This window comes from Neolamprologus brichardi, chromosome 23, assembly GCF_056152115.1.
Source record: "Neolamprologus brichardi isolate AB-2024 chromosome 23, ASM5615211v1, whole genome shotgun sequence".
NCBI classification, from domain to species: domain Eukaryota; kingdom Metazoa; phylum Chordata; class Actinopteri; order Cichliformes; family Cichlidae; genus Neolamprologus; species Neolamprologus brichardi.
In genome coordinates, this window is record NC_142125.1 from 9,223,818 (window position 1) to 9,249,580 (window position 25,763).

The window sequence follows — 25,763 nt, forward strand, 5'->3', positions numbered from 1 at the left end:
AATATTTAGACAGTTACTAAGATTATATGCCATTTTGAGATAAAAGTTGAAGTAATGGAAGAACTTTGCTAAATTGTAGCTTAAAGCTGATTTTCCATCGTCATCACTCTGCTATCAAATGATCAATGGCATGGTGAACATCTATTCTAACAAAATATTTCCTTGCCTCACGACACTGATTTTTCTAACTATACTAATATTTCAGACTATTGAATCTGCTGGAAACATCCATCTTGACCGTCGTTGCCTAAGCAGGCTTGGAAATCAGTTCACATGTTGATTAGAAATGGCAGTTAGTCCATTAGCTCCGCAGGCTTTCAGAGCCCCGAACAGATCTCGCTGCAGATTGCGAGCCCTAAATCTGACAACGTCCGGTGCAGTTATGGATCAAGATTGAAACCAAACAGTTTCTTGGCACACGGCAAAAGAAAATGTCTCGGAGGTTGTCTCAGAACAGTAGGGCTGAAGACAGGCATGTTGAACTGTCTCAGTACTCGGGGTGTCTGGAGGCTGCTGAGAAATCTGGCGTTGATCAAAGTCAGGTTGTTGAGGAGATGACAACTCGCCGACTGTGTTTACACGTGTGGAGCAACCCCACTTTTGGCCGCGTTATTGTTGAAGTTGTTTTTAATATGCAACTGTTGGTCTCTGCAAACCTGGCTTCACAAGTAATTATCACACCCACGCTCTAACTGGAGCTCCACTCGCAATTCGGAACATATGACGAGAATCTAAAATATATGGTGAAGGATACGAATCTTTCTTAACCTCGGGAAACGTGTGAGTCAGACTTCTTATGATCACAGTAAGAGCTTGCTTCCCTTTTTTAACTACCAAGGTCATGAGGTGTTTATGCACGGCTGCAGCTGCAAGTTGATTAGAACAGATATGTTTCAATTACTGTCGTTCAGAAACTGTTAAACTTAAAAACACACACACACAAAAATAATCGCTTGTTTATTAAAACTAGTTACCAGTTATGTTTTTGTAAGCTGCCCACCATCTGACGTCTTTTAGAACAGAAACAGAAGCAGCCATTGAACTTGAATAATTTGATTTAGTTCATCAAGTGAATGAATCAGTTACACTCATCGTCCGCGTCATTAGGTACCCATGATCAGCTGCTCGTTAACACAAACATCTAATCAGCGTGGCAGCAACTCGATGCATTTAGGCATGTAGATGTGAAAATATCCCACGAGAATGAAAATGCCTTGTTGATGTCAGAGGCGATTGGCTTCCCTATCATCTTAAAGCTGACTGCAAAGGAACTATAACTTAAATAACCACTGGTTACAATTAAGGTGTGCAGATGACAGGCTATGAACGCACAACACGTCAGACCTTAAAGGAGATGGGCCACAGCAGCAGGAGACCACACCTGTTGTCTATCCTTCAAATGAAGAACAGGAAACTGAGGCTACAGTCCGCGCATATTATGAGTCTCAATTTCTGATGCAATATTTGGACAGCAGGGCCAGAATTTGCCATAAACACCACACCCTGAACTCTGTTGTCATTTGGTAGTTGCTTCAATTCTTTCTATTAGATATAAACTGATATATCAGGTTATAATGCCAAATAAAGTCATGTTTTTACAGTGTTTGTCTGTTGCGACACATTAGTTGTGCTAAATATTCAAAGATGAGGAAGAATATAAGCACTTATTTCAAGAGGCAAGGTAAACCCTGGACAGGACGCCCAGTAAGTGCATGTCTTTGGGAGGAAGCCGGATGACAGGGGGAGAACATGTAAACTCCACACAGAACTCGATTCAGTGAGTAGTTTTTTAAATTCAGTGAATTCAGCATTGCTGTAGTTCTACTTAGTATCAGAAATAGTTAAATAAGCACAAGAAATGTGTGTGTTTGGTTTCTTTAACACATGTAGCCAAAAACCACAGGAAACAAGGGAAAGTATGAGTTGAGTGCTTGACCCTCGAGGGTTAATCAGTGTGAGTTTATTTAGTAGGCGCAGTCGTTATGGAAACATTTCGTTTGACAAATGCTGTCATCTCACCTGAACCAAGATTTTATGTTACAAGAAGGAGGAAAAAATCAAATATTTCAAGGTTGAAAGTGACACTGACTGATTTGCTGAAACAAATAGTTTTTGCTTTCTTTTCTTCTTTGCTTGTTCAAGCAAAACTCGATGGATGGCATGAATTTGAGCTTCATTTTATATTGTACAGTGCAAATGTCTCGAGCAACCTCTTCTTTCTTTATATTGTACTTCCAAGCAGTAAGACTTTTTTTTTATCCTATTTTAAAGTAGTCTTGAGCCATAGTTCTCCAAGCTTTGCTTAAAAATCCAAGGAAACTTACCAAGTGGAAGCGGCAGGCCTAAAAAGCTATTTGCAGCAGATAAACGGTATGTTTAGGTTCTTAAGAAATAGAGAAATCGTTTTGGGGCTGCTTTTAAGCCAGTGGTTTGGGAATCTTGCCAAAATCAGATTTTTTTATCCATGAGGAAAGCATCTGTTTGGCAACAGCTTCATTTATCAGTATGACAACGATCCCAAACAAAGTGCCAGTGCAGTAAAAACATACCTTGGAACACACAATGGAACGTTATAAGTCATGGACTGGCCTCCCCATTAGTGAAGCAGTGACAGAAAATGGAATAACAACCACCCAAAATCTAAAGAAAAGCTTTGAATGTCCTCTGGGAAACCTGGAAAACTATTCCTGAAGACTACTTAAAGGCTTGCCAAAGAGAGTTTGAGCTGCGTTAAAGAATGAAAGTGGTCATAGAAAGATTGACTTTGAAGCTCATTAGAATTTTTGCCTTATTTCCTTTGATGTTTTTATATGTTTCAATACATTGCTGCCCCAATTTCCCATTTTCTGAAGCAGAATATAAAGAAATGAAGGGTGACTCGAGCACTACTGTGTGTGTGTGTGTGTAATGGTAGCTTATGTAAATGAACAGTAATGTACATATCTGGCAGGACAGGACAGCGGATTCACTGAGCTCTCTTGTATTACAGTAAATACTTTATCCTCAGTGAGCCTGAATTTAGGTTCTACATAGGGGGTGTGTGCGCTTGTGGGTGTGTGTGTGTGTGTGTGAAAGCATGTATGTGCACGCAATGTGTGTTTTGCTCGTTGTGCAAGTCTTATCTCTTTTAGTGGCATGCTGGAGGAATGTACAGATGAATGAAAATTGCCGGGTTACTCTGAATAGATACAGACATAAAAATCATTGTCATAAAAGAAATCCCCAGCCAATTGCACGTTTGTGATTTGAGACGTGATGTTCCCATGTGAATTCGCAGACGTCACTGCTGGCTGTCTGTTTATAAAGGTGGAATATGATTTGTATTTTCTCTGTTTGTATTAAATAATGCAACATTGCTCCATCTGGGATGCACGTGTTCATATAAATGGATTTGTTTGTGCGTGTTTGTGCGAGACTGAGTGTGTGTGTGTGTTTGTTGAGTGTGGATGGAGCCTTTGTAACGAAACACCAGAGGTGTCAGAGGGACACAGTGGGGTGACGGAGGAAAGGATGGGGGCCAGAGAGGAGGTGTTCCTGCATTGTTGTACTGCTGTTGAAACTGTCGCTCTGAGTTTGAGCCTTTCATACTCACGATTATTCTCGGGAATTTACAACAGGCCAGCAGGAAGAATTTAGAGTGTACTTTTCAGCAAGGAGCGGCGTGAGGGGGGTAGGGTGGGGAAAGGTAGAGGAGCTAGTGCACTCTTGCCACATGTTCTTCCTCTCTGTTTGCATGTGCGGCCCTTATGGGTCCATGGAACTCACCACGGTGGACAGCTGGGAGGTGAAGGGAGAGGAAGAAGAGGGAGAAGAAATGGTCTCTTGGGTTTTGGACCCTGGCAAATGTGTATCGTCTGAATTCTTTGATCCAGCAAGCTTGCAGAATCAACTGTCATGTGAACATGTGCATCTCCATTTACTTGCATTATGAGAACTTGTTTATTCTGGACACAGTCACATAGTTCTGGAGTTGCTTTTACAAAATGAAAAAAGCACTAAAATCTGATAATGTTTGGGTGAACAGATGTATTCTAAGACCCGAGTATGAAAAAAAGCCCTTTAATTATCTTTTTTGATAACTTGGTTATGGACACATGTTCTGACTTTGAAATCCAGTTATTGCCATTGATCACATTTTACTTTGTAATGTAGCAAAGATGTTAAAATGGGAATTTTCAAATTTTTTTCCTTAACATCCACCATATGTCTCTTTTATCATTTCTCTGCCAGACACACACGGGGGAGAAGGAGAAGATTTGCCCATACTGCGGGCAAAAGTTCGCCAGCAACGGCACGCTAAGGGTCCACATCCGCAGCCATACAGGTCAGCGGCCCTCCGTGGTTCAGTGCTTTGTTAAATCGACTTTACAGCCGCTGCACCTGCATTGAAAGTTGCAGAGCAACATATCGGTTCATATTAGCACAAACTGATTAATTTGCAGTGCTTTCGTTTCACTGCACTTTGTTTCATTTACTTTATTTATGATTATATTAAAAAGGTTAGTGTTGATTTAAAGTGTTCGGTTGGAAATTTGTTACCAACGTTATTCCTGAATTGGTTGGAAGAAGAGGCGAGCGCCTTAAAGCAGGACGTCAGAGGCAAGTGTGTGCTTGTTCAGAACTCAAATGCTTAATCAACAGGCTGAAGTCATACGCAGGTTGACAGCTAGCATAGCAAGGAATCCGAGCGAAGAGCAGGCAAAAGGTTAAATCCAGAAATCAGGTGAAAGTTATTCACATGCAGAATGAGATGAAACAGGGAACTCTGTGGGAAAAATACACAGGGAAAAAACTAGAATAAAAATCAAGAGAGGAAGGAAACCACAAGCAAATTCCTGTGAAGTACAAAGGCAGTCTGGTAGGGAGCAAATGCAAGCAGGAGAGTCCATAGAGTTTTGATTACTGGGCATACGTGATACCATTTGGGAAGAAGGTGGGAAATGTAACCTTGCAGAACTTGCTCATAAAATGTGCTTTAAAGTCAGATTGTGAAAACAGAGTTTACACTGTAGATGTTTATTATCTTCACATGCATGACTTGGTGTCAGGATTTCTGCAAATGAATCCGTCTTCTAGGTCACTCGTATGTGAAGTAATTAAAAAAAAGCAGAAAATAGCAAAAAAGCATTACATCATGCACATATTTTATGGTTTTACTTTCTGAGCGCAAAATTAGATGAGAAGATCAAAACCACTCTCGTGTTTGTAGTTAAATGTGAAGCTACAACCAACAGCTGGTTAGCTAAGCTGAGCATACATAAACCCTGGAGTTAAGGAGAAACAGCCTGACACCGTCTCACGGTAACAAAATCCAACAATAAGCACCTGCAAAGTTCACCAACTGAACATGTTTTGTTTATGCTGTCCATGTTCACAGCCAAGAATTAGTCTAGCACATACATTCTCATAAAACCACTACTTGTAGTTATTTTTGTGCACAGTTAACAAATGGCACGTCTTATAATCTGCTTGCTGTGGCTTTATATCGAATGCACCCACATGAGATAGATGTTGTCTCACAAACAGACCCGTTCCTCGTTTGTTCTTCGTAGTATCCGTAGATCCTGTAGATCCAAACGCTCCTGTCCTCCCACCTTCACTCTGCACATGTTACATCTAAGCAGTGAGACGTAGTGCATTTTAATGTTAGAAAATGGCAACGTGTTGGAGCGCTGGTTGCACTATCCTTTGCACCACCACAAAAATAAAGCCCTGCATGTTCATTAAACTGCCTTAAACTGGAAAGCTACACATTCCTGTGCGTTTCCTTACCAACAGACTGGTGCAGAGACCTGGCACGGCCACACACACACTTCTTGGCCTCACTCCCTCTTCTCCTTTCTGTCTGTCTCTGGAAATCTTCTTTTCCTCACTCCAACTTAAACTTCATCCACTGCTACTTTTTCTCAGCCGTGTCCTCTTATTGTTGTCTGCCTATTTGAGCCTTACCTGTAGTAAGCCTCTTAAACTCAGTAAATGCAGTTTTTTATGAAGCCTACCTAATGTAATCAATGTTTAAACCCATTAAAGCTTCATCTTCCTTGTAGCGTTAGCTCCTCAAATTAAAAATAATTTCAGGAATATTTGTGGAAGCCTGTTAGACTTTCTGTCCACCTGATGTATGTTTGAATTGCCATCCACAGACAAGAGTACCACGCTTTGTCAACAGCCCCCTTTGTATCTGTGTGTGCGTGCGCTGTGTTTGTGTGTTTGCGTACATGTGTATGTGCGAAGGACAAACCAACAGAAAGGGTGAATGTATACCAGTGTGGTCTGCAGCCCAGTCTGATCGTATTTATATAGAATAAACAAAAGAGAGGAATGCTGGGGGAGGGGTGGGAGCCTAGGGGACACCTAAAAGAAAGAAAGGAGGAAAGAGAGAAAAGACCACTCCAAGAAAGCATCTAGCCGGATGACCCTTGACCCCGACTAGCTGTAAATCTGTCCCCTCATTCTATAGGCTGGGTTTTTTGTTGTTGTTGTTGTTATTTGTTGTGTTTTTGGGCAAAAGGGAAAAAAAAAAAGCTCTGGTGAACAGCGTGAGTCGTTCCCTGAGCGACAACACTAACAAGAATCATCTTGTTCTCACACAGTGAAGAGTGATTTCACACAGCTCATGTAGCTCATCTGTGAATATGTAGATAAAATGAGCCTGTTAGTGTAAGTACAGATCTCCACAACCGCTTTCTGTTCCATGGGTGATCTCCTAAGAAGGCCACTGGCTGAGTTAGATGCCTGTAAATCGGTAGCTCCCCTGGATGGAAGGCGGGAAAGCTTGATCTTGTTTGTCTTCCTGCTTCACAGGAACAAGACGGCATTGATTATTTACCTGCTAAACACAGAGGACTTTGTAAGGATTCCTTGGAGATTTCCTTCCCGTGTCACTTTACCATCAAACACTACGGAGCATTATGAGAGAAACAGGCGAATAACGAGGATAGAAAAAGTGTGAAATGGATTAAAGGGAAAATTGAAAGAAAATCAACCTGAGAGCATAAAATGTTTTGGAAGAGATGTAGGGCATATGTGACTTGGATTTAGTTTTAGTTTAATTTTGTTAGAACATCATGTTGGGCAAATTAGTTTTAGTGCCACAAAGACATGCATCTTCTCACAGAGCACCCTTTATGAGATCACCCATAAAATGCGAGCTGTCAAAAAGCTGGATGAGGACGCTGTAGAAGTCTGTAGTCATGATGGATGTTTCTATCATTTTCTAAATTATTCTGTTTGGCCCTGTGATGGAGCGAATATGTTCTAATCCACATCACAGCTCGGTGAGAGCAGATTTTCCCACCATGTGTGCCATGAAGTGGTGAATAACCATAGTGGGGTCATGAAAATTATTTGTGCCAAGGGAAAATGTTGACAGAGCCCAGTGACTTGCTGTTATACTGACATCATAGGACATTTCAAGTTGGCAACGAGCAGTGTAAGCCCATGAGCTGCGTAACAACTAATTGGAGTGTCATTTTTAACCCTTTAAAAATGACACTCCAACAGTCAGACTTTTGACACGTGCACTGGTCTCCAGTGTACCATTCCTTTTTGACCATAAAGGAAATTGTCTTGTAAAATTAAGTTCATAATCACCCACATAACCAACTAATTGCAAGCAAATTTTTAATTAAATTTAACAAGAAGAAAGAAGACAACAAAACATGAGCTTTAAAGCTGACCTGACTTTTCCATATTTTCTGTCATACATAGTGTGTGCTCAGTAAAAATGGCCAGTTTTAAACAGTGATGTCAGCTTATGTGCAAAGGATCCCCTGTGAGCTAAAACATGAGCCTTCAGGTGCTCTAAATGCTTGGCGTTTTGCTCTATTTGATGTCAATTAGTGGGATTTTTGGGTACATTTTAAACAGCGCCCCTGTGCTCAAGGTTCTGCGTAAGATTTTGGCTTGTATATGTACAATATTTCAGAAGTTTCCATTCCCAATTAAGAGTGAGGAATGATGTTCTGCTTGCAGAAGCCATGCGATAGAGGTAGCCCATCCAAAGAAAGTTGACCTCGGCTACGCCTAAAATAATCTGGATAAATTTGAAAACGGTGTTTTCGTCTAAAAATGCACCACGTCCACACTATCGTTTTCAGTCGTTTCCGAAGAGTTTCTCATCCACACTGAAACGACTGAAAACGCTTACTTTCCCCGCGCATGCGTGAAACGCAAGATGATTCGACCTGCCTCATTTCGGTCTGCCGTTTATTTACTTTCCGGCTCTTTGAAACGTCACGGCAAAATGTCGAGGAAAAGCACCGAGTTTTTTAAATGGACTGACAATGAGGTGGAGTTGTTGCTGCGAGTAACACAAGAGTACAAAGTTGCAAAAGCAAGTGAGAATATAGACTGGGAGACGTACCAAATACACCGAAATTAACATTCCGTCTTCTTTGAAGAAAAGCTATGAGGAGCATGTACAAACGGATATTAATCTTTAATAGGGCTGAGAAAAATGGGAAAAAAACAAAACAACTGCTGTACAATGCCGTCCGCCATCTTAGTTGAATTGGTCACATGACTGCATCATATGACTAAAATGCGTCATCGTTTTTGAAAGCTTCCGTTTTTCACAATCCACACTGCAACACGAAAACGAAAACGAAACGAAAACAAAAAATTTATCCACTTTTGGGAGCGTTTTCAAAAAGCTCAGTTTTCCTTGACCAAAAACGCCGTCTCAGTGTGGAAGGCCAAAACGGAGAGAAAAAGATGTGTTTTCAAACGAAAACATATTAGTGTGGACATGGCCTTAAAGGGAGGTTGGCGTTTAGGAACGTTTATTGTTGCCGTTGTCACCCTAGACATTAATGCGTTGTTATTTATCGCAGTTTCAATTATCTATCAGCGTAGGTGCCTAGAGATTCCCAGATTACATAGTTGGAAACATCCTGAGAATGTGAGGAGGAAAAAAAACTTGGAACAAACATGGAATCATCTTGCTTCCTGTTTCATCTTTCTCTTTTCCTATACCACTGCTGATGCAGAGATCTTTATCTTAGTTACAGACATTATAGTTTTCACATGCAACAACTAATGTGGTGACCACAAACAAGGATTTAAAGGGTGGATGCAGCGCACCAGGGCACAGCAGAAGATAAATAAGGATTAATTTGAACTGAAAATCGTGTAAAACTACTCTTGTTGTTGGAGCTATAAGTGAGCACAATAAGTCCTGTTTAAATGAGATGGGATGCATCAACACCACTATGTGTCACCTAGCACGATTGGGTTAAAAGGAACACATTAGCCCTAAATACCCTTAGATTAATCAAGTACTGGAACAGAACAAGGTTAAGCACACAGAGAGACATTGGAGAGAAGATTACTCTAATCAGATTTCTAATTTAAGCATCATCTTGTATGGCTTAAAGAAAACAAATAGTCAAGTTGCTCCTTTTCTTATTTGTAAGAAAGGGATCTTTCTTAGAGCTCCTTTTCTAAAAAAATATATTTTCTGGTTGTGGTGCAGCTCGGTTCAGAGAACTAAGAAAAGCATCACACCACCATAGCTGTCTTCATCTTTGTAGTTTTAGCTTTAATTTGTGTCGTCTGGTTGGATAAATTAGATCTAAATAGATTAAATCACTGCCAGGCTTTGTGTGTGCAACGTCTGGTTATGTGCATTTGTGTATGTTTTAATAATCCACATTAAAAATATGAAAATGATTCGCTAAACAGAAGCTTGACTTTAGCCCCTCATGCTGATAATAGATATTAATTAAGGCTTAAGTGGCAAAACATCAATAACCAGTAAATTTTTTCAGCTTACTGTAGCTTTTCTACTGTATAACTTATATCTATTTCCACAATCTGGGAGCCAGTAATCTAGTCTGCTAACTTTTAGGTTTTTGATATCAGTGGTCAAAGCTTCCTGTTTGACCTGTTGTTATAAATGTTGCTGTATTGTTATATTTAAATCGTTGCCAGATAATAACCAATCCGTGTCAGGTTACATTTTGACAATCACAGTCCCTCTTTTGCTCACCGCACATATTGTGTGTCTCCATGAAACTTAACCGTGATTGGTCAGTAGAACTCACACTACAGGCTACAAATAGATACTTTGTATTCACAGGCGTGTATCTGCTTATGGAGATTACTCTTTTCATTAAGCACATTTACATACAAATAACCTGTTAATGTCATCATGTTTAACAGCTTGATGAACCCTGCCACGCCGACAATTTGAAAAGCCTGAGATCTCAGCCATGCAGGCCACCATTAGTGCCAAACCCTGCATTCTAATATTAACAGGTTGTATACAGTAGATAATGTAAATACAACTCTCTGTATATGGTTTCCACAGATGTAGAGCAAGGGCCACTAAATGCTAGCATTTACTCAGAGGCGTGTGCTGCAGTTGTGTGCTCTGTATAACGTTGGTAAATCATTGCCACCTGAGTTTTGTAACATTTGTATAATTACGCAGATGGCCGTGCCAGAAAACTAATATTCAATGTGCTTTTTTTAAACACTGGGTTGCTGTAATAGAGATTGCCCCCTGGCACAAGATAAGAAAGGCTCTGTTCTTTGTACAAATAAGTTTCTCAGCGAGACCACAAATTATATTAGAAGCAATACACATAGTAATACAATAATGTTTTAACTTATACTATCCATACTGCTGGCACAGCTTGGAGGTTACTAATTGTCTTGATCATGGTATCATTTTTATAGTAATTATATGCAGCCCATATTTTGATGTTTTTAAAGCTACACATTTCAGCTTGTAGCGGTCTCACGCCAGAACAGCTGCCCCTGAACTGACATCTGGCAGAACTCTGGAATCACTGAACCTATTTACGTACAGATGACTTTGTTTGTCTTGACTGTGGTCATGGTTACAATCTTGTAAAGCAAAATCACCATGTAGTGAATTATTGTTTGTCTCGATGATGAATAGTACGTCACTGTTGCATGGGTGTTGAGGTGGTTAATTTGGATTGAGGGCTCGGTTTTGAGGTACGTCTGGATCAGATCTGCACCGTGTGTGGCGGGGCTCGAGCACGGACTCGTCTCGATAGAGGTACCTTGGTATGGTACTTTGAGCGAATTGTTTGAGGAAGTGGTGAAAACTTCTGAGCCCTTTGCTATAATGGAAAGGTCAAGTGTAAACGTTGTTGGACGTTCCTATGGCTCATCAAAGGCAACCTCTTATCATCTTTAACACACTGATATCACGTTACCTCCCTGGCCCCTGTCGGCATGTGGCACAGAGCGGAGAGAAGGACAGCGGAGGGCCACTGTCTCCCCCAAACTGGAGGAAGCCAGGAATTAATTTCTGATGGACAGCGCTAATGTCTTTCAGACTGGAGCCCCGAAGCTACAAAGCATTCTCCATAACACGAACGCCGTGCGGCAGGCAAAACGACAAAGCCGACCATCTGCTAACCAGATACACGGCCGTATGCGCATACATATACAACGCACGAGGGGTGCCAAACGGATCGATTAGCAGACAAGGAGTGTGAGGGCCACAGCAGGGGGCTGGGGGAGACACCCAGGGTCAAAGAGATGGTGTACTGTTTCAGCACATGCTAAATCAGTTACCATCTCCACACACATAAAGCCCTGGCTCAGTGCTGCAGCCACCCCTCATAATCCCCAAACAATCTGGCTCAATCTGGAGAATAAGTGGAGGGTTTCTAGTTACAGTAACACTCGGCAGAACAGACGCTGAATAATAGAGACCAATGTTCCAAAGTTACTGCTTTGGTTTCCAAGTAGCATTTGTTTATTTCCTGTTCCGCTAAGAGATTGAGGGGTTCTTGTTTTAGTCCAATCAGACTGAAACCCTGGAAAAGCCTTGACTGTTGAACAGAACTGATTTTAAGTAGGGTGTTTGAAGAGACCATATTTATTACTGACCTCTTTTTAAAAAATTGGATACCATCAATTAATCTGTTTGTAGTTTCTTGATGAAACACACATGTTCAGAACCAAACCATGTATAGGTTAAGTAGGTGAATTGGTATGCACTTGTAGCAACGCTCAGTGTTAGCAGGGTGTGGTTGTCTGTGCTGTATATTTGCTGACAATAGCCAGCTCCTGGGAGGGATGTGATCCAAGCTGCAGAGTACACTAGCACTCTGTGCTCTGGTGCTATTAGCACACTAATGCCTTCCCCAGGACTCCCCAAGGCTAGCGCTGGGCCTTAACCTGATACCACACATGCTACATAAGACATAGGGTTTGTCTGAAAACACATCTGGGATTCAGATTTTCCTGTTTGTCAACAAAAGGCCTCCTAGAGGCTGAAATTGCTCAGAAGGGGATTTTGGGACAGAATGCTGAGCTGCCCTCATGCACATGTTTCAGTACGTGTAATCAGTTCACATATGTCACGTAAATCCTTTGCACACCAACCTGAGGTTACACGTTGTATTGCGCTCTTCCTCATGCCTCTTTAAAGCCCTCTTGCGGATGGGTGGGTGGGGTTATGGTGTGTTTAGAGCCCAATTTGTATGTTTGGCACATGACCGCTCCTGTAGCTTTAATGTTGAAAGATGCAGGCTTTGTAGGATGTGTTAATAATAAAGCCCTCGACCTTCTGTTTTTGTAACTTAGTCTTTAGAAAATAATATAAAAAAATTGCTGTACTTTGCCCAAGCTTTCATATTGTGGTTGTTGAAACAGAGATGGACCTAATGCTAGAAACAGAAGCACAAAATCACCCCAACACAGTCCTGTTTATAGCGGTAGGATAATATTACTCTTCTATTCCCGAGATGGATTTTCTGATTTAATAAGCATCTCTGCATTTTGAATCCCACGGAAACACGGCTAATTAACCTTATTACTTAAAGGGGTAAAACATCTCCCCCATCAATAAAATTCCTTGCTTGCCTGTTCAACAATTATTCACTAAAGAGAGATTACTGAGAAGCTGATAAGAAATTAGATGCTTGTAGTGAAGAAATGAACAACAAATGTGTAGCTTTAGGTATCTGTTTTTGATAGCGTTTCATTAAATAGTACTGGAAGCACTTGCGGGCAGAAATATATATATATATATATATATATATATATATATATATAATCTAGATCACTGTGATTTCCTGATGTATCTGTTTTCTAGACATAGGGGTGAATTTAATGTTTAGTTTGCAGAGTATGAATTAACTTAGGCAATAATGGAACCTGCATTTTTTGTCAGTTTTTGTACTGTATTATCCTGTCAGAATCTTTAATTTCAGCACCGTCCTATAGGTTACCTCATATCCCTTCTATAGATTAGAAATCCATTCTAAGACTCTTATCTGGCCCGTCGATCAGTGCAAGGTAAACAGATCCATGTGTCAGTGAACCGTTTGACTGACAGCTTGTCACTTTCTCTTTGTCATCAGCGGTGTGCGCTCAGATAGGATCTGCAGGAGGTTGGCTTGAATGTTTTTGATCCAACCAAGAGAAGCCACATTGCCTGTGATGTGCTCCTAAACGGTTGGCCAGTTGAAGCTAAGATAGCGAGCCAACACAAGCTTTAGCTCTGCAGTGGAAAGACAGTGTGCATCACAATGAATGAGAAGTTCTTCACCAGTAACCAGGTCAAATTTGTATTGGGGCAGGACAAAAACACAGTTTACTCAATAGGACAAAGGCAGCAGAATATATGAATAAGCAGGGGTAGTTTTAGACATCAAACCCAGCGTCAAGAAATGGTCAGAATGGGAAAAAGTGATTTAAATGATTTTAACCTTCTAGGACATGGCATTCACAAATGTGGACATCACATTTTGGGATGTCTAGACCAAAATACTAAATTTTGCTCTACAACGGCCTGATATCCACTTACGAGGACATTTTACTGCCACTGTTCTATCGAAATTTCAAATTTCTCATTTTTCTCAGAGACAAAAATCAGGTAAAAAAAAAAAAAATCTGGAAATTCTTTGTTTTTACATTCATCAGGTCCCAAACAGCCAAAATAGCAAAGATAATTTAAAAATGCATGCCATGTAAGAGTTGGGGTCTTAGGAGGTTAAACATGACATGGCTATTTGGTGTCTGAGTATTTCAGAATCTGCTGATCTACTACGAATTTTACCGTAAATCATCTTTAGGGTTTACAGAGAATAGTCTAAAAAAGACTAAATATCTGGGTGAAAATGCCTTCTTGATTTCAGAGGTCAGAGGAAGAATGGTTAGACTGCTTTTAGCTAATAGCCAGGCAACAGCAACTGAAATAACCACATGTTACAATCAAGGTATGCAGAAGAGCTTCAAATAAACAGCATATTTAACCTAGACGCACATGGGCTACAGCATGAGAAGACAACACCTGGTGCTACTCTACTCCTGTCAGCTAAAATCAATCAAAAGTTAGGCAAATGAACCTGTCGATGTCTGTGATGACTCCACTGTAGTTTTCACAGTTTCCAAAGCCATCCAGTGGGCCTGATTAGTCACATGTTTGATGGTCCCAATTAAAGGCTGTACACAAAGTAGTTACTTTCATGCCATTGATTTGCATGTGCAAGAACTAACTGCACTAGTTCTTGCACTGATGGTAGCTGTATCTCCCGACCTCTGTGCTGCTAGCGCTAGCCTTAAAGTGAGCAGCATACGTGTTCTTTCATATTTTCTTTGTGGGGTTCTTTACAAGTGATGCCTTACTGATATACGTACGAGTTTCAAAAACTGTTTACTCCTCTGTGATGCCATATCAAATTCATATACATATATGATGTATTATGGTGTTCCTTTCCTAGGTGAGCGCCCATATCAGTGTCCTTACTGTGACAAAGCATTTAGCAAGAATGATGGCCTGAAGATGCACATCCGCACACACACTCGTGTAAGTTTTTCCATTTCTTACTGAATTTTTCTTTCCTGTCTTTCCTAGTTTTGTATTGTTCGTTAATACTAACCATTGTACACGAAATGAAGCTGTTATACTCTTGGCTGTCCCAGACTAAAGCTGACTGTTGTGGATGAATTATGGCGATGCCCAAAGAGCGGTTTCCAGACCTTTACCTTGTTTGCGTGTATTGTTTTGCCTTTTGTAGTATTTTTATGACTAATATCTGGCTGGCACAAACAAAAGATGTCCTTCTTTATATGGGATCACACAGCATCTTTATTCCTAGTCTCCCATCCCACATTTTGAGACAATCCCCCCCCAATTTTCTCAAATGTGGGACATTCTACAGCACATGCACTTTTCTAAAGTCTGGCTTTTACCTATTAAGGGAAAGCTTTTTACCCCTCAGCTGTCACCCTTAAATTGATACCTTAGGTGTATCAGCTAAAAATGTTAGACACGTTTGAATCTCAATGAACTCAACTTTAAGGTCAGATACAAAGTTTTCTCAAAATCTTGTGAATGCAGCATCTCGAGAAGGAAGTGAACTCGAATTTGGAAGTTTATACTATAGGTGCATCTACTAGGAGGCTGAGGGGTACTACAGACTGCCAGTACTTTTATTATAGTCATAGAAAGTTAGTCTGTCTAATGCCACCAAGGAACTGTCCAAATAACCAAAAAAGCTGTGCAGATTTTGTTGAATACCATGGAAACAACAAGTTATTTTTCAGTTTTACACAAGGGAAAGCACTGTGTGAGGAGACTCGGCATATGTGTGTCATAATTGGATAAAAATCGCTAAAATTCTTAGATATGGCTCAAAAAGGTGCGTCAGTCTATGGATACTTTCAAACTGAAACCCAAAAGTGTTATTAAACAGAAAAGCAGCAATAATGTATTTGGACTGTCTGGTAAAATGGACAATTTATTGTTTTTTTTAGGATAGACATGAACATTTCAGACTCTTTCAGCCTTGTTGATGTGTCCAACTTTGTCGACGAACATTTTAGTTTGTAGGATCTGGTCACCCTAGATTGTACAGTTTTATCAGCCTGTTATCAAGTAGTTGATATGTGTGCGTGTGAGTTGTACCTGCATAGTTGATGAATGCAGCTTGCTAACCAAGTTAGCTAGCGATAAATGATAAATTAGCATTCTAGCTTATAAGGTAACTTAAGTCCAAAACAAAATAAAACCAACATGGCAGCAACCGAATGTTAATTCTGAGAAGCCACCATCTCTATGCCTACCTTTTATACCATCTATATTTAGTGATACAGTGGAACCCGACTTACGAATACCCCATTTAATGAAAAATTCAAGTTACGAAGGCACTTAACAGCAATATTTCTGCCCGTGTTACGGCCAAATGCCCGCGTAACGAAATCCGCTGGCTCTGATTGGCTGAGCCCAGAATGCCCACAATGCCTTCCGAATCATGTGACAACCCCTTGGCTTTCGTACTTGCGCTTCGCTGTTCCACTTGAACGACATATTGTTGTTGCAGTTAGCAATTAGCCTATAGCCTATCATTCACTCAAAAGGTGCGATGGGTGCTTCGACTTACAAAAGACCCTCAGGAACTAATTAATTTCATAAGTCGGGGTTCCGCTGTAGTTTTGAAACAGTGGTCGTTTGTCTCAAAGTTGGCCAGAGAAAAATTTCCATGAAAAAGCTGCACTTGGTTGGCCCAGTTAGCACTTGCTGTATATTTTAGTGCTGCATCCCAGAGCAAATCTTTTGCCCAACTTCAGAGTTGTGTGGCTCCACGTCCGGCCATCAGACACCTTAACATTCTTTCTTTGCTAGATTTTGGCTACGTTCACACTGCAGGTCTTAATGCTCAATTCCGATTTTTTGATCAAACGCGCTCTGTTTAGACCCAGACCAAACAGTATTGTTTGACTGATGGCCCTTAAAATAAAGACTTCGGACTTTACGTTTCCCAATTTTTGCTTTAAGTTATTTTGTTATTTACATAATAATGTAGATAACCTAATAATTATCCTTATTGCTGTTTTAGAGAGGAGCGTTGCTTCAAAGGATAGTTGCAGATTTTTGTCAGAATCTGCAGATTATACAGTACAAATCAAATGTTCACGTTGTCTTCCCAACAGTTTTACTAACATCTACACGGGATGGCCAGGAAGCGTTCGCGATGTCTTCTCCGGCACTGATAATTGGCGTCTGTCTTGTGTCAGAGACGTAAAAGACGGATTTAATGCGACATGACCATTCAAACAGCAGTCGCTTTCTAAAACATCGGATATGTATCGGATTCAGTACCACATACGAAAGTGACCCAGATTGGATTTGAAAATACCGGATTTGTGCCGTTCACACTGTCATACCATGATCGGATATGGGTCGCATAGGGTCAAAAAAATCGGATTTGATGCGCTTTTGCCTGCAGCGTGAACATAGCCTTTGTCAGGCCATTGTCTGCTGCCAGTTAACAAATAGTTACACCTCTGTCAGTGGTTCGCCATTCTCCAGAAGACATAATGAGTCTAGAGACTGTCTTTGCTTGTCTGTCTGTGAGGTTTTTTTAGGTTCACTGATATTATTAACAAGCCAACCAGGTGGCTGGTACTATTCTTTTTGACCTCAAAAAGTAAATAGATCAGCATATGTGATGTCTGCTTAATAGACATTTGACCTGCCATGCATAATTCAGACGGATTAGATAAAGGATGATAAGGCAGTGAATAGGTGCAGACACAGAAAGAGTGAATGGCATGCCGGCTCTGTTCCACGGTTACCTTGAGCGCACACTTTGGGTTTTTCTTTTGTGTACCACTGTGTAAAGTGCAGCGTTTGCGTGAAGAAGGAATTAACTCTCACACACCTTACCTAATGCAAGATAGTGTGAGAACTCCGTGTCTAACATATGTGACTTTCCCAGTAAATTTAATTATAAGGCAATAACCACCGGTTTCATAATTTGTCCAGTAAAGCCTATGGATAAAAAGGCAGCAGTGGTGTAGTGAAGACAGGGGAGAGAATTGGAAAATAAATGCTTGCACTTTGCTTTGAACACATTCAGAGATTTTTTTTTTACTTCGTTATAAGCAGACACAGCTGTTTGAGGATGTAGAAAATTCATAACAAGCATTTGTTTTATGGTGTGAACATGTAATTGCAAAATGAGGCCATGTTTGGGATGGGGAAAAGAAAAGGTAGGCTTCCCTCTAAATGTCATGAGGTCATTTCCTGTGCTGGGACACGGCTCATTTTCCTGCGTCATTTCTCAACCCACTAAAGTTCTCTGCCAAAGCGACACTTTCCATGCGCTCTTTGTAACCATCTGGATGTGTGCGTTAGTGTCACTTTTGACGAATGAGACCTAATATGCGTTTCATCATAGACTTCCATCATCGGTTTATACAACTCTGACTGTGACAATCGAAGCCTGTCAGCATAGTTAATTTCAAAGATTTGTTCTTCTTTAATGCTGTCCAGAGCACATCGCTCTGTTACACTGTGCCGATAATGAAGGTAACCTGCCCAGGTTGCTGTGACTCCGTAAGAACACGCAGGTATGATTTTGTAGCGTGCAGCTGATTAAACTGACTGATGTTTTGTTCCCAGCGTCCCAGATCTGCCTTCGCTCACAGCGCTCGGAGAAATGGGCTGAACAGTTACACACAGCAGAGGCAGATGAAGTCACAGTTGAGAAAAATTAATGTCATTTGGCTGAAAGAGCTGCAGCTCACTGTTAATGTACAGATGATGTGAGATGGATGTGACTGGAGATTGTGTGATTTGTGTTTATACCGCAAACCACATCATCTGCAAACCTAAATGGAACACGTCTGATGACGATATTTTGGAGGTTAAAGGATTTTTAAAACAATTATGATCTTCAATAAAAACTGATATGGCTGTTTGTTCTGTGGTTACAGAAACACTAGCCAGTCATCTTTCAGCCATATGGAATAGAATTTCCAATTCCCCAGTTTCCCATTTTCTAAATGCTAATGCTTTATATGTAAGTTTAATAAGACTAATGTGTCACACTAAGGTTTACTCATGAAATTAGCCCCTTTCACTGTTTCCCAAAAGGCAAAAGCTCTACCTGATTCATGCGTGAGTCTCAGAGGTGATCTATTATGCCTTTCTTTAGTTTCTGTTAATATGTATTGTGCCAGTGTGGATGCTCATACTAAACATGGCCAAGTTTCAAAAAGTGAGGTCTGCAAATGTACAGTTAATTAATGTGAGACAAGCTCTCGGTTTTAGACGGCTTTTTCTGGCTCTGTATGATGTTAAAGGAAAAAGGATAGCTCTAATTAATTTATTATTACTTAATAATAAATACATATTAAATAATAATGGAACTAACATTATTGTTATAATATAATCTCATATTATTATCTTATAATATAAAGTGCCTCGAAGCAACTGCTTCTGTGATTAGGCGTTCTATACCGTATTTTCCGCACTATAAGGCGCACTTAAAATCCTTTCATTTTCTCAAAAATTGACAGTCCGCTTTATAATCCGGTGCGCCTTATGCATGAATTCTGGCTGCCGATTTTATGTGGTACATGACACTCAAAAATCTGTCAAAAAATGTTTTAGTACGACTTTGGTAAGCTATGAAGCCGCACCACTTGATGGTTTGTCGTAGCATTACAGCTACCGTAGTCAGGAGCCTCGTGGAGTATGCTGTAAACGGACCAAACTTCAGTCAGGACAACAACTGAGATCATCCATACACAATATGAGGTTAGTCATTAATATACTGCAAGAACATGGGAATAGAGCAGCTGCGAGAGAATTCAACATTAATGAATCAATGGTACGGAAGTGGAGGAAGCAAGAAGAATGAGTTGAGTAAAGTTTGACTTATCTGACTGTTTTGTTTCATTTAATGTGCCTTATAATCTAGTGTATGAAAACAGACAGACGTTCATCAACGGTACGCTTTATGATCCGGTGTGCCTTGTGGTCTGAAAAATACAGTACATTAAAAAAATCGATAGAATTAAAAATGTATAAAATTAAATGGAGTTGAGTTAAAACTGTTTGTTTAAGATAGCGGATGACCTGAGTGGGTGCATCAAGCTCAATTAGTCATTCATTCATACACGCATTCATCCATCAAGTCTCAACCTTTCTCTCCTTGGACGTCTCCTCCAGCTCATCCAGGAGCTACACTCAGGCACTCTCAAGCCAGCTAAGAGATATAATTTCTCCAGCGTGTCCTGGTTCTGAATTATTTATCTTTCGGATTCATCTTCCATTCAAAAGATAAATAAAGAATAACTTTAATAATTAATCATGCAAAGCTACTCTAGTAGAGATCAAGAAAAAGCTAGAGCTGAATCATTGGTCCTCTTTAAATAAGGTGGGATGTTCTTCTCAAGTTTTTTTTCCAAGAAAGGAAGTTTTTAAATGTTTTAGCCTAAGACTGTAATTTCTAATAAAAGTATTAAGTTAAGACAATTAACATAAAAACAGACACAAGAAAAAAGTGTGTAGATAACATTACATTTGTAGCTTTCAGGTTGTGTTAATAAGAGACCTGTTGGGATATGTCTGGTAAACACATTTTTGTTATTATGCTTGTCATTTTGATAATGTCACCACCTTTATAATTAAAACAATTTTACGTTAAACCACAAAATGAACGATGTTGAATACATTCAGTTTCTCCTTGTTTTCTGGGCAACATCATAATCAATACAGTTTTTGCACATTAACTCAAAGCTGACACTGCACCTTTGCAAATTTTTTGCACCGACTAATATTGATTGACGCCATAAAGGCCCGAGTGCGATTTCTTGTTTTTGGCATTTCACTGTGAACCACAATAATACAATCTTGTTGTGGTTCTAGACAAAAAAGGACAGCGCATGTTTGCACAAAAGAACACGGCACTCCATCCAGTATTTGTTAAGATATTCCGTTCTCGATCAAAGGAGAGGAAAAAAACAACCAAGCAGACAGACTGGCAGACTGACACAGCTTGGAGCCGTGCTGCTAGCATGTCTGAAAACCATTCAAACCTACAATGGGCTGTTTGTTGATATCTGGTTGGAGCCTGAAGCCTAATAGAGTACAACAACGTGCCATTGGCATGCTGCTTTACAAATACCAGCTTTTAAAATGTCATACGAGAAGATGTGCTCTGTCGGAGTAATTAAACGAGACTCCATCCTTGCATGTATAGATGTGCACTTTTTTGGAGAGTGGTCAGATCCAGACGAATGGCCAGGTCAGATGTGAAAGGGGGAACAGCTGCTGAACAGTGAAGGCCACCAGGTACAGATGTTCGATGTTACCGGGGTCGTAGTGATGCATTCTGGGTACACCACATCACCTAAGTCCATCCATGTGTTTCGGGACCTTTGAACACTGACCTTTTCAGTCTTTCATAGAAGAACCCTCCTCCCCTGATGGAAAAAGAAGTGAACTTGTTATGGCTGCAGGTTTAAGTGGAAATTTGCATCACACTGATCAAGACAGAGTTTGTTTCCTTGAGACGGCGGTCTCTCGCCCACACACACACACACACACACACAGACCCAGCTTTATCGTCCCTTTTATTCAGTCACATTCACACAAACTGTTGCATACTTAAAGCCGCTCATGCAGCGGACCTGATCTTTACCTCCTTTTGTGTCCTGTGTCATTGGGCGCTCCTTGCCCCGCCCACATGATAGTGCCTTTCCCAGGACCCTAACTTCCTGCATTCACCCTGTTCCCATGACAACTAAGCTTTAAATGGGTAGAGTCGCTGCTATCAGCCAGACTCGTCAAAAACAGCTTTCCAAAGAGTGACACTGGGAAACAGCTCCTCGCTATCTACATGCGTCTTATTTCTCTTCAAGTCTTTTAGGTGTCACCGCCGTTTCCCCTCGAAGTGGGGAGCACACGCCTACCGTTCGACTGTACATACACACACAGGCATACTTGGGAGATTTTTGTGAACACACCCACTGTGAGATAGCTGCTTTGACTGACAGTGAGACAGGCCTCCGAAAGGCGTAGAGGAAATGTTCTTCGGTAAACCGATGAGGTGTGGAGACGCAGGAGTGATATTCTACAGCCCCAGAGTGCCAGTGCACTGATACGCGTTCAAAGAGATTTTCTCTCCTTTGTTTTCCTTTCTCTTTTGAGGAATCCATGTGTTTTTGATGGCCTCTATGGTGCTCATTTCCTCTCTACTGCAGGCACTGTACAATCTTTCATTTCATATCTTCATAAACGCACAGGGAGACCGCTGTGGTGTGAAGTGAGAAAACATCAGTGCGTGAAGGTGAATGTATGTGTTTCCACATCTTATTGTGTTTTCCACTGTGCTGTGCATGCCTGTTTGTACATATGTCTGTCATTACACTTTTCCCTCCAGATTTTGTCCATATGCGACCAAAGCTGGTGAATTATTGTTTAATGTATTTTTCTGCTGTACACTGACAGACAAAGTGCCCTCTTTAAATGTGTGCCTTTGTGTGTTTTTCACTGCAGGAGAAGCCGTATAAATGCAGCGAGTGCAACAAGGCCTTCAGTCAGAAACGAGGACTGGACGAGCACATGAGGACTCACACAGGAGAGAAGCCTTTTCAATGTGATGTGAGTGCGCAGCTCTGTGGAACACTGCAACTGCCTAAAATATACAAATTGACCCAATAAATTGACTCAGAAAATTAATTATAGCTATAAATGTGCCTAAAGAATTAAAAGAAAAATAAATTCAACTAAATATTCATCATTTATTTCAACTTTGTGTCTATTGGTTGCCTGATGCGAGCATCACAACAGAAATGGAAAGGAAATTTACTCAAAAAGAAAATAAATGGGGGAGTTATTACAACATTTATTTTCCCAAAAAACAAGTTAAAGCAGAAATATCAATTTATGTCATATCTAATTCTTAATTTAATTACATTTTAAACAATTTATTGGTCTTTTTAAAAAATTTTGGCGGTTTTGGTCCTCCGTACCATCAACCACTGTCTGTTCTTTCTTGTTTTGCTGGCATAGGGCCAGATGTGTGGAAGAGTTGGGGCTCACTTAGAGGCGGATAGCGATCTTTCTTCTTTAGAGGGGCCCAGTGGGCTGATTCACATAAACACATTTAGAGGATCAGAGGGAGAAATTACTCTCTGCTTATAATGCTGCAGGAGTAATAATTATTCTCAGAGATTGAGGAGAGAACACGCGACAGAATTTGTTTTTAGTGTTTGGAAAAATTTTCTCCCTGCTTTTGTTTTTGTCCAATTTTGCGTTTTCTGTTTTTCATTTATAAAGCCACAACTGTCCTGGAAGTTGAACTCGCCGAACTATGGTGCTGGCTAAACAATACAGGGGTCTGGGTTGCAGGACACCTTTAAACATTATTAACATTGCGATTGCTTTTTTATTCTCAAGCAACGGTTTACAGACTTTGAAAAGAAAGTTATTTTGTTGGAGCTTTTTCTGTTGATTTGACCTGGTCACAGAGACACTCATTCATGTAAGCCGCTTCTAGTCATAACAGTCCAATCTGTACACACAGATGCTACACATATTTTTTTGGTTTAGTGTGACTAACACTTTCCAAGAACATCATTATCTCTCATGTCTATCGTGAATAAATATACATAAGTCTCTTTGAAATCACAGAAAAAGAGATGTTATTTAAAACTTGCCTAATAATTGTGAGGTTTTCAAGGGATTTCAGTATAAAAAGCAGTTACTGTTTCCTGTTTATTCATCAGTACATAACAAACAGGAGCTGAAAATGCCTTTTTTCAAAATTAGGAATGTAACTCTGAAAGCGAAATCATGACACAAATCTTCACCGACTCATCAAGCAGGTTAATTTTCCCATGTGACAACTCCCTTAACTCCCTATTTTCTTTGCTTTCATTACCTTCACATTACCTTCACAATGGAGCCATCAATATGACTTTGATGTATTAAAAAGTGCAGCAACTTGGTACATAAATATAAACATACACAAAACAGTAAGAGGATTAGGTGACAGAGACATATCAGTAGGATCATGTGACAGCCACGGCAGAGAAACAAAGGGGTTGCGTCACTGCTTTAGCAAGCGTCAGCAAATCATTCACCCATCCATCCACAGTTGTGGTCTGAAGTTTCCATACACTCATCACGAGCCTGGATGTCATGTTAATTTGGGGCTTTTAATGATTTCTTTGAACTGTGCTTTCTCCAGGGTGGAATGATTATACAGCGTATATTTTTAATTACTAAAAAACAAATTTGAATTTATTGGGGATTTTAATTAATCCACACAGGGTCAAAAGTATAGATACAGACTGCAATACATCCCCCCTAATATTTGGTTAAATGTCCTTTAGCAAGACAGTTTTGTTAGCCATTAACAAACTTCTGGCAGAATTTTGGTTGGATATTTGACCACTAAGTCATTTAAACTGGCTGTATCCTGGCATAGACTCTGCTTTTAAGCATAACGCACCAATTTTTAGTTGGGTTGAGATTGAGGCTTAAAGTTAGCCTGATTTATACAGTTTTGATGTCTGTTTGGGATCGTTGTCCTGTTGGAACACTCAGCTGTTTCCAAGATTTCCAAGTCTAGTCGAGGTGAAGTTGTAGAATTTTGAGCTAGTTCCTCTTCTTCATTATTCCGTTCACTTTGCACAATGTCCCAGGACCACTGGTTGCCAAACAGATTGGGAGCATGATGCTACCACCACCATGCTTAAATGTTGGTACGGTAATCTTATGTTTGAAAGCTTAACTTTACTCCTCCAAGCATACCTCTTATCATTGTTGGCAAATAGCTCAATCTTTGTGTTGTCTGACCATATTTTCTCCAGAAGGCATGCCCATGTGGGCAGCTGCGAGTTTCAGTTGAGCTTGAAGTCTTGGTGGGCACTTGCTCAGTCCGTGGAGATTTAAACTTATTTTACTGTGGATAGTGTTGCTGCTGTTCCAGCAGTTTCCAGCATACTTGAGCCTTGGTAGTTCCTGTATTGTTCCTGAACATCCTAACCAGTTTCCTCTCATCTGAGGGTGACACTTTCAGTCTTCTTCCAGACCTTGAAAAAGAGGTGACACATTTGAACAACTTGTATTTAAATACATTCATTTGAACTCTTGATCTTGGAATCTGCAGTTGTTTAGAAATGGCTCCAAGAGACAGTTCTCCTTAAACGTGAGACTGTCCCATGGTTCCAAGTGTTGGTACTATCAAGACGTTAAAAGGGCTTGGCGTGTCTGTAAACTTCAGATCACAGCTACAGTTTCTGCAACTTATCCGGGCAGTCTAAGCAGAGATTCCTAGATCTCCTACTCCCCTGCCACCTCCTCCAGCTCTTCTGGTAGAGCACCGAGGCATTTCCAAACCAGCTGAGAGACATAATCTCTCGGGTGTGTCTGCCCAGAAGTCTTCTTATGGCACACTATGTCCAAAACACACTCCCCTCCTGCAGGCCCACCACCTGCTGTAAGGGCTGGGTGAATTTGGTGGTGGTCAGCGGCAGAGGCCTGTCTGATCCCCACCTGCCAAAAATGGCTACAGGGATATGAAATGAGAAACAGTAAGAATTAGTAACCTGCATTATATAATAAAGATAAACCATGGCATGTTTTCATGTTGCTTACACTAGTTTGCCATGTGGAGTTGATAATGCATATTTAAATCATTCTAGTCTTGTGAAATATGAATGTTTATTTCTTATGCAAATTTATTTTAGCCTAAAGTTCAACAAAAACATGGCCTGTTACAGTAGACCCTAAAAATGCTACCACTGGGCTCAAGTTGAAGCAAATATAGAGCAAACTTATGCTATGTACAAAGAAAATAAAACAACACAATCACAGGAAATACAGGAAAAAGCTCAACACTAAGAAATAAGGTGAGTGATCTAACTAAAAAGAGACACTGACTAAAACTGCTACAAAACCAAAACTATGATAATAATACGACTCACATGGATTTTCCCTGTGCTGAAAGTCTTCAAGGCAAAAGCTC

General features: G+C 40.4%; 1 protein-coding gene across 2 annotated transcripts in view; it reads left to right on the plus strand.

Moving 5' to 3' along the window:
* prdm5 (PR domain containing 5) overlaps window positions 1-25,763 on the plus strand; it is a 44,164-nt gene that overhangs the window by 15,509 nt on the left and 2,892 nt on the right. Inside the window, exons 13-15 of one of the 2 annotated variants that reach the window (XM_087835977.1) lie at window positions 4,231-4,324; window positions 14,715-14,800; window positions 22,286-22,390. In XM_087835977.1, coding sequence (XP_087692103.1) covers window positions 4,231-4,324; window positions 14,715-14,800; window positions 22,286-22,390 — 285 coding nt within the window. The remainder of the gene's footprint in view (window positions 1-4,230; window positions 4,325-14,714; window positions 14,801-22,285; window positions 22,391-25,763) is intronic. The other variant, XR_015717181.1, reaches the window with a different exon arrangement.